Genomic DNA, 8637 nt, shown 5'->3' with positions numbered 1-8637 from the left:
TTAATTATGTTATAAAATGACACAATGCATAATACCGCCACTTATGATTATGAAACAGGCACATGAGTTTCAAAGTCAGAAGTATGAGCTTTAAAATAAAAATATGAGATTTAGAATTTGAATTAAAATTTCAAATTGTACAATATAAAGTCAAAATTTAGAAAATCACAATACTTATAATACTAATTTTGAATTTTAAAGAAAATCTATTAGGAATTTCAAAGCTGGAATGCAAAACGTTAAAAAATGTGATTTCATTCAAAGTCAAAATCAGGATTTTTTTTTTGTTATCTAATAATCATGACACAAAGTGCCTGTGAATGTCCCGTCATGTCTTCTCTTATCTAACACAACAGGCAATAAGTTTAAGAAAGAATAAAATATGATTTGGGTTCAGCAAAGTTGTTTTTTGGTAAAAGTCTCTGGATAAACTTGGTTTTACTTTTGATACAACTTGTTAAAAACAAAAAGAAGGAAAAAAACACATTTTCCTTTGTAAGAAAATTATATTGGTAATTTTTATCCTGATTACAAATTCTCCATCTGCATGAATCTGCCAAATTTGTGCCATTTTTGAAGTGCAGTTGGGGGGCTGCACAAAATCAGTCCAAGGGCCACAATTGGCCACCGGGCCGCACTTTGGACATCCCTGGCCTACATGAAGTCAGGAGACCTTTATACATTTTTAACCTTCACGCTGTGGAGGAGTTTTTCTCTAAAACCAGCCAATCAGAGACGGATCGTCTTTCATTCCACCTCTCTGCTGCTCCATCACTCCACACTTTTAAGGCCCATTTGTCAAAATAATTACATTGCAAGTAACAGCGGCCCTACGTACAGTAAACGTAGAACTAAAGCAGCAAAAAGTGACATATTAATAGCAGAACATGCTGATTGCAGACATGCTGCAGAGAGTCTCCATCCTCTCTCTCCCTGCTCAGAGTGAGCTGCTCTCTCCTGGTTTATTTTGAGGCGGTCTTATCACAGCTGTCGTATCGCTGGTGGCCGCCTGTCCGAAACCCCTCGCCACTCTTTCCCTTTTCCCTTCTGGACCTTTGTCCCGGTAAGACCCCGTTTGCTTGCGACCCTTCCTCTTAGTGGACTGTCTAACACGAAAATATGAGCCAGAGCCGTTTGCTGGAGCCGCTTCTGTCGTTCTCTAACTTACTAATGTGTGTTTCGCTGCATGTGGTGACAAGCTGACCGAGTTTGTTGGAGACGAGAAGCTGCTCAGCGCAGGGAGCGTCATTTGTTTACAACAAACAGATATTTCCTTGTTGGAGGAAACATTTAAATATCTGAGAACTTTGTACCCAGCCACAGATTCTCCAATACTTTCTTTTTTAATGTTTGTTTTTTAAACCTCCTTTCAAAATATCGAAGCGAGTCTCTCACATAACCCTTTTATGTGAATATAAATAGCCGAAGAACTCTTGTTTTCACTGACCCCGACATCAACAAGATGTTGGATTAGAAACAACAAAAAAAATTAATAAATAACGTGGCCATATTAAGAAGTTCCTAAAATAGCTCGTGGGTCTGGAACAGGTGCCGCGTGCTCTGCTTGTGAAAGCGAAGGCTGCGTGAAGGCAGGACTAATTTTATGCACCGCAGACGGGCTCTGACTGTGAGTGTGCACAACACAGGCAGGCAATGTCACTTTATATCACACTATTTGCTCTCTCCTGATTGGTTGGACAGAAGAGCTGTTGGCAGAAAAGGGCGACGTTTCTCATAATCTGTGTTAAAGCAACGCGACACCCTGACCGGCATCTGATGTTTTCTCGTTTGTCGTACGTTTACGTACATTCTTGTATCCTGCGAAAAGTTAGGATGCTGTGTAAAACTAAAAACAGACTGCTATAATTATTATTTTTTTCAATATAATTAAGTGAAACCCAGCAATATATCAAAAGTTGACGGATTTCTTTTTAACTTATGAAATATCAAATTAATTTTGAAAATTGCATTTGTATTCTGTTTTGTAATGTTTAGCAGTTTTTACCTCATAGTTTTGGGGTTTTAAGAGAAGAAAGGGAATCTGATACGGTTTAAGACGTAGGTGTGACTGGAGAAAATAGTCCAATCCTTACTGTGGTTGGCTAGCATGATATTGTAACTATATATTAAATTATTGTCTAATATAAAAAAAAATAGTTTATTGCTCTCTGGCATCTTGCTTTGAGTCTGAGAGATTTTTTTCCTTTATCAAACATGCCATTTATTTAGTGGAAATATTGATGTTGATGAGACTTTCTCCTAAATAATAACCTTTTTCAAGCTTTATAGCTCCACAGTTGAAAATGAGGAGCTGACATTCACAGATGACATTGAAATAAAATCCAGTCCAACATCTGGTTTGAGGCGATTCCTCTGGAACCTGTTGGAGGAACAATATCCCAAAGATGTGGCTTTAACCTAACAGAGCTCTGTGGTTCCTCCTATCAGCCTGAAGTTTCTCATACTGAGGTCATCAAACCAAAGTTCAGATCTACCATGACTGACTGACACCTGCTGGTTTGCAACCAGCTTCTGACTGAGAAACCAGTAACCTCCTCCCAGTGTCAGAATCTCACCGAGGAAGAAACTGCATCAGGTTTTCTATCACTTTAATATGTCTGCTGTATAACTGATGTATATTTGCATTATCGTTTACAATTTTTATATGTCCGTATCGTGTGGTGGAGCTCAGCCGGCTGGTCAGAGAAAAAGTAGATCCTGATCTCAAAAACTTTGGGCACCTCCGAGCTAAAGTGACTAACGTGATTTTAAGGCCACCAAAGAGGAGATTAACAACAGTAAACATTACAAAACACTGAACATTTGGTCAAAATGGATGACTTGTCCATTCTATGTGCCTGTACGATCACAAAGCTAACATGCTAACATGGATGTTTTAAATGGTGAGAGAAAGCCACCATTTAAAACATCACAATACATCCATCTCTAACTCGACTCACTGACATTAACAGTATTACGCAACATAATATCACTCTTACCTTTTCTTATTTCTTCCTGTGGAACAGCTTCAGCTAAGTCTGATGTGGTTGTTCAGATCAAAACGGCGGAAGAACAATGAGGTTTCTTCTAGTTTCTTCTTGACGTCAACAAACAGCATCTGGGTTAAACAAGCAATTCAGCGTTTTAATTATTTATTTATTGTCTCTGAATCAAAAAGCAGCAAATATATAATAAGTAATAAAACTGGATATTTCAGATCTGTGAAAGTGATATATATGTAACAAAATAGATTAAATTGCAGCAGCCGTTGAGACATATTTGTCATAAAGACATTTCTTATCAGATCTTTGTCTCGCCGTTTCCATGTTGAAACGTTGTCATGCTCTCCATTACAGAGCCGCGTCGCTCCCTCGTTTGTACTCGCTGAGGATTATGGAGGCTTGTCAGGAGAGCGGCCCCGCCCCCACCGGTCCTGGAGCGTCTCCGGCCGAGGATCGCCACATTGACCTGACAGAGGACCTGGGCCAACAGCTGGAGGACATCATTAGCACCTACCAGGCAGCCCATATTCCAGCTGAGCCAGAGGACACCGAGGAGGTCACAGCTGCCAAAGAGCCAGATGCCCGCAAGGACCAGAAACTAGAGAAGAAAATGCTAAAAAATCTAGGTCTCGTTATTTCTTCTTTCCTGAATGTTGCATCGATTTTAAGTTCCATGGCTTCGGATTCAGCTCAGTCAGCAAAAGTCCTATAGTTTTACTGAAACTGATAGTTCTGTGAGCTCATCTGTCAGGTATAATACTATACTGAACCTTTTGTACACAGTTTTAGTCACTTTAGGGGATTTTTTTTTCCACAGTGTGGGTTACACAGCTTGTGTAATTTTACATTTTTACACATTGTTGACAATGATGGATGATGTTTGACTGCTCAGGTAAGGAGGCCATGCTGCTAATGCAAAGTTTGAACAAACTCGACACTCCAGAGCAGAAACTGGAAACCATCATAAAGAAGCACGCTGAGCTGGTGAGTAACAGGAAAATCGACGTACAGCTGCCCACGTTAGTCTGATGAACATTTGATGAATTTGTGTGTGTGTGTGTGTGTGTGTGTGTGTGTGTTTCTCCAGCTAGAGGAGCATCGCAGTGACCAGAAGCAGATGAAGACGTTGCAAAAGAAGCTGCTCCAAGTGATGAAGGAGAAGGACCAGCTGCAGAGCGAGCACAGCCGGGCGGTGCTGGCTCGCAGCAAACTGGAGGGGCTCTGCAGGGAGCTGCAAAGGCACAACAAGACCTTAAAGGTACGTCACTTCTGACGTCATTCAGAAACATTCGAGCATTAACGATCCAAGAGTCAAACTTGAGCGCCATGCTGGTGTTAAAATAACAGATGGTGTCAACATAAACCGCATTAGAAAGCTCAAGATCCGGACAGTGGTTTGCAAAAGTATTCACGTCACTTGAACTCCGACTTTCACTTTACTTCTTCAAACTTTCACATATTTTGTCGGGATTGTGTGTGAAAGAAAAACACGAAGGAGAACAATATTACAAAGTGGTAGGAAAATGGACAAAGTTTTTCAGAGAACTTTGAGTGTTCACTCTTTAATACTTTGCAGACGGTGTCACCGTGGGCTGCAAGTATAACTGTCTTGACGTTTTACCTGAGTGAGGTTGGCCACTCCATCTTCTTCAAATTAAACAAAATTGGTGTCAAATGTTTGCGCCAGTTTGTGTAGCAAAAATATTTTGTTTGCGCCGCTATTATGTTAAAGATATTGATACGTTTCTAGAGGTCATCAAAGGTCAAAGAGCCCACACAACATTTACAAATTCACACAAAATATTGTGTCAATCAAGTGTGCTAAGTTTGTGCTGGTCTGCGCTGCAAAAAGTTTTTGTTTGAGCTGTTGTAAATTTTAAAAGATCAACCTGCCGTCTCCACCACTGCTTCTGGAGGCAACCATGCAGCTGGAGAAAATTATTAGGAATCCTTCTTTGTTCTACATAAATCTCAAAATAGTGTGAATTTAAACATTTTGTTTTGGTTTTCTGAAAAATCAGGCAAAATAGGAAGTAGCATGAATCTGATTACTTATAGAGCTTTCACAAGTTATTACCAACAAAAAGTGACGCACTTTAATTCGGATTTCTGTCAGGCGGTCGGTTTTCTCAGAACTTGTTGAGACGTTGGTGAAAAACTCTTCCTCTTCTCGGAAACCACGGGTACTGTGGAAATGCTGTGCTAAGTACTAACGCTCCTCCCTGACCCGTAGGAGGAGACGCTGCAGCGGTGCAGAGAAGACGACTTAAAGAGGAAAGAGATCACCACCCATTTCCAGGGGACCCTGAGCGACATCCAAGCCCAGATAGAGGAGCACAGCAGCCGCAACACCAAGCTGTGTCAGGAGAACGGCGCCCTGGCAGAAAAACTCAAGGCCCTCATTGCACAATACGACCAGCGAGAGGCGGTATGGAGCTTACCACACACACAGCCGTCGACTCTGTGCCAGACTCAAAGAGCAGATACAGTACATCACAGAAAGGCCAAACCGTACTCTCACTCTGCGCCAGAGGGGGGAAAGAGTACACGTTAATTTGACGCAATGTGCTCACGCAATCCCTGACCCATCTGCATCCACGCATTCATTACCTTTCACCCTGGTCTTACTTCTATTAGACACAGTAGTCCAGCCAAGCCTTAATCCGAGCGAGAAGTGAAATATCTCTCTGCGTGAAAGCGACTCATAAATCCCCTTGATTGTCTACCAGAACTTGGAAAAGGTTTTCAAGCACAGAGACCTGAAGGAGAAACTTCTGGAAACCAAGCTAGAGCAGGCCAATCTGATCCTGAAGGAGGCCGAGGGGAAGTACAAGCTGGAGAAAGAGCTCGTACGTCCAGTGAATCATGTTTGGGTTATGAGTAAATGTGAGTCTGCATGTATTAACGTGGGATGTGTCGATACCACAACAGCTTCTTAAACAAGTGGCGGAGTACAAGCTGCAGCTGAGCGGCCTGAAGGAGCAAGAAACAGACATGAGGAGTCAGGTAGGGCAACCGGTTGCCATCTGCAACATTTGTTTGTTTTATTTCAGTTTTAGATTGTTTTCCTTCTAATGATTTCGTCAACTCTTCCCAGCTTGACATGTATTCCAAAAAGTTCGACGAATTCCAAGGTACGGTGTCGAAGAGCAACAGCGTCTACAGCGGCTTCAAACAGGACATGGACAAAGTAAGAACTGCTTTTTGTAATGTTTCCTTCTAGTTACCCGTCACTTGTAAAGCAAAAATAGAATGATCCGCCCAGATTTTTAGAAACAAGAAAAGTGTTTAGCAGTGTGCTATATTTGTATTGTTTAGATGGCCAAGAAAATGAAGAAGCTGGAGAAAGAGTGCCATTCATGGAAGACGCGCTTTGACAGCTGCAACAAGAATCTCATTGACATGGTGGCTGATGTAAGCAACAACTTTCAACAAACTTGAGTGTATTATAAGGATTTTATAGACCAACACTACCTCCCCTAACACATCAGACGGGTTAAGTGATAAACCAAACGGAAAACACCTGCTACTATCATCCCCACTGTTAACAAGACGGCCTGCGGTAGAATGTTTAGCGCCCCCTGCTGACACAACAGCACGTTTAGGTGGTACAGGTCAACAAATGCACCAGTTGTATACTAACAAAGCAAAGCCTTCATAATTTGAAAGTATGTTAACAATCAGTGTTTGAAATATTTACTTAATAATCTACCTCAGCTGGTTGTTTACAGCCCAAGCAATTTCCGGTAAGCATCACGGACAAAGGTTGGCGATTGGGTAAAGTCTAATGGTGCGTTCACACCAAATGTGTTGCGCCCGTCAAAAACCAGTTCGACTTGTGTACACTTTGAATGCAGAAGCTTGACATTTCGCTCTACACGTAGCGTTTCGCGCATCTGGTTTACATTCAAAGTCTAAGTGGAGGCACGTCAGACATGTGGAATAGCCGTCTAGCCGTTGTTTTCCGTTGGACGCTCTAAGAGGTTCAAATCACGCTGTGCTAGACGCTCAGTCACAGTGCCACAATGGTCTTGACGTAACTCCACATAGACTTTGAATGTAAACCAGACCCGCTTGACGATTAAAGCACATTTGGCGTGAACACACCATAAAACTTCAAGAGTCCACAACTCCAGGAAGCAATTGTGTCTCAATAGCTAAGGGTCCAGATCCTCTGTATGAAGTAAAGCACAGCATACGGGGTGGCTTTTTACCAGGCTAAGTTAGCAACACAAAAATCAGCAAATTCCGCCAATTTCCAACTTGCCAAAGGAAATTGTTCAACTCTGGTGTGACGTCATTCCCTGATCTGACATCCGACTTCCCAGACAAATGTAACGTAGCATAATTGAGATAAACTTTGCCAGCAGCGGCCCGGAAATAAAATGCTGCTCAGGGTCTCATGCGCCTTTGGGATGGTCTTTGGCCTAGCACATACATTTTCAATAAAAACATTGATGTTTGTTCTTGTAATGTAAGAAAATACCTCAGTTAGAGAGAACTGCAAGAGTTTTGTCTGTGTCATCTCAACAGAGAACCATCAAGGAGAAGGAGTTTGAGCTTCTCACTATCAAGAACCAGAAGCTCGAGAGTCTTTGCAGGGCTTTACAGGAGCAAAGGAAGAACCTATCTGAGCAGGTGCAGGGAGCTCAACCAGACAAACACACTGATGAGCAAGCGCAGAAGGAAGGCGGTGATGTGCCGGAGGCTCCTACAGATCAAAAAGAGGATCATCCAGCTCAGGACACAGGAAACCCCGCCTCCACTGAATCACCAGTGCAAACAACTCCGCTAACCGAAGCACTGGCTAAACTGAAGGCTGAGCAGGCTCTACTGAAAGAGATCGCTGGTTCTTTCACAATATCTCACACGGCACCCACAGAATCAGCAGATAGTCAGTCACATGGACTCTCCAAGGGCATCGAAGGGCCAGAGGAGAAGCAGGGAGAGGAGAGCAAACACCAGGACGTCCACGAGGATCAAAATCAAGAACAGCGAGATCGGGAGATGGAGTCAGTTGATTAATGCAGAAACCGCTGCGACAGAAAACCCGCTGCATGTAAGAATACAAAAAATATTAATAAAAAAACCCCAACGTGAGCTTTGTCTTTATTGTCCGTTCATCATGCCATGTGTAAAGGTTGAGGTTGCTTTTAGATTTTACCACAAGAGAATTATACACGTGGAGTTTTAAGCATTAAGACTAGAATGAGCCTTTGTTTTTAGGCCAACATTTAGAACTTTACATGAAGAAAAGTGAGATTAAAACTCCTAGAACTGCAAAAGGGAGAGATGCCCAAAACCCACCTAGAAACCAAAAAGTTGGGTATCTCTCGTTCTGTGGCCTAATGAGAGATGCCCAACTTTCTGGTCTCTAGATGTCTCTCATGTTTGGAACAGAAACAGCTGTCTACGTCTGGCTAAAAAGGGCTAAAGAGACTGTACGTCGGGACAACTAAAGAATACCATCAAAGCATGAACTCTCGTTGAGTATTAGGTAGACAGTACTGCAGGGAAGACCCTTATGGTGCGTTCACACCTAAAGCGTTTTGAGCATCAGGCGCGTCTGGTTTACATTCAAAGTCTATGTGGAGGTGCGTCGAGGGCCGTTGCGGTGCGTTTTGAGCGACTGAAA

At 42.3% G+C, this 8637-nt stretch overlaps 1 protein-coding gene across 1 annotated transcript; it reads left to right on the top strand.

Moving 5' to 3' along the window:
• Positions 1–995: 995 nt before the first annotated feature.
• txlnbb (taxilin beta b) lies at positions 996–8102 on the top strand. The gene is made up of 10 exons (XM_014972735.2): positions 996–1063; positions 3357–3628; positions 3895–3986; positions 4090–4260; positions 5236–5430; positions 5732–5851; positions 5934–6008; positions 6100–6192; positions 6321–6416; positions 7536–8102. The coding sequence occupies exons 2-10, from the start codon at positions 3394–3396 to the stop codon at positions 8025–8027; spliced, it is 1569 nt and encodes a 522-aa protein (XP_014828221.2). The 5' UTR covers positions 996–1063; positions 3357–3393; the 3' UTR covers positions 8028–8102.
• Positions 8103–8637: the final 535 nt, after the last annotated feature.

Source organism: Poecilia mexicana, unplaced genomic scaffold (genome assembly GCF_051168715.1).
Source record: "Poecilia mexicana isolate PSO_F unplaced genomic scaffold, ASM5116871v1 scaffold_22, whole genome shotgun sequence".
NCBI classification, from domain to species: domain Eukaryota; kingdom Metazoa; phylum Chordata; class Actinopteri; order Cyprinodontiformes; family Poeciliidae; genus Poecilia; species Poecilia mexicana.
Note: the sequence above shows the minus strand (reverse complement) of the source record. Positions and strands in the feature narration are given on the sequence as shown.

What these genes read in the sequence shown, in the direction of transcription:
- txlnbb (XM_014972735.2), top strand. Translation starts at nt 3,394, where the DNA reads ATGGAGGCTTGTCAGGAGAGCGGCCCCGCCCCCACCGGTCCTGGAGCG. An exon ending in TAAAGAAGCACGCTGAGCTG is followed by an intron (nt 3,987 to 4,089) that starts GTGAGTAACAGG and finishes GTGTTTCTCCAG; the next exon opens with CTAGAGGAGCATCGCAGTGA. An exon ending in TCATTGACATGGTGGCTGAT is followed by an intron (nt 6,417 to 7,535) that starts GTAAGCAACAAC and finishes TCATCTCAACAG; the next exon opens with AGAACCATCAAGGAGAAGGA.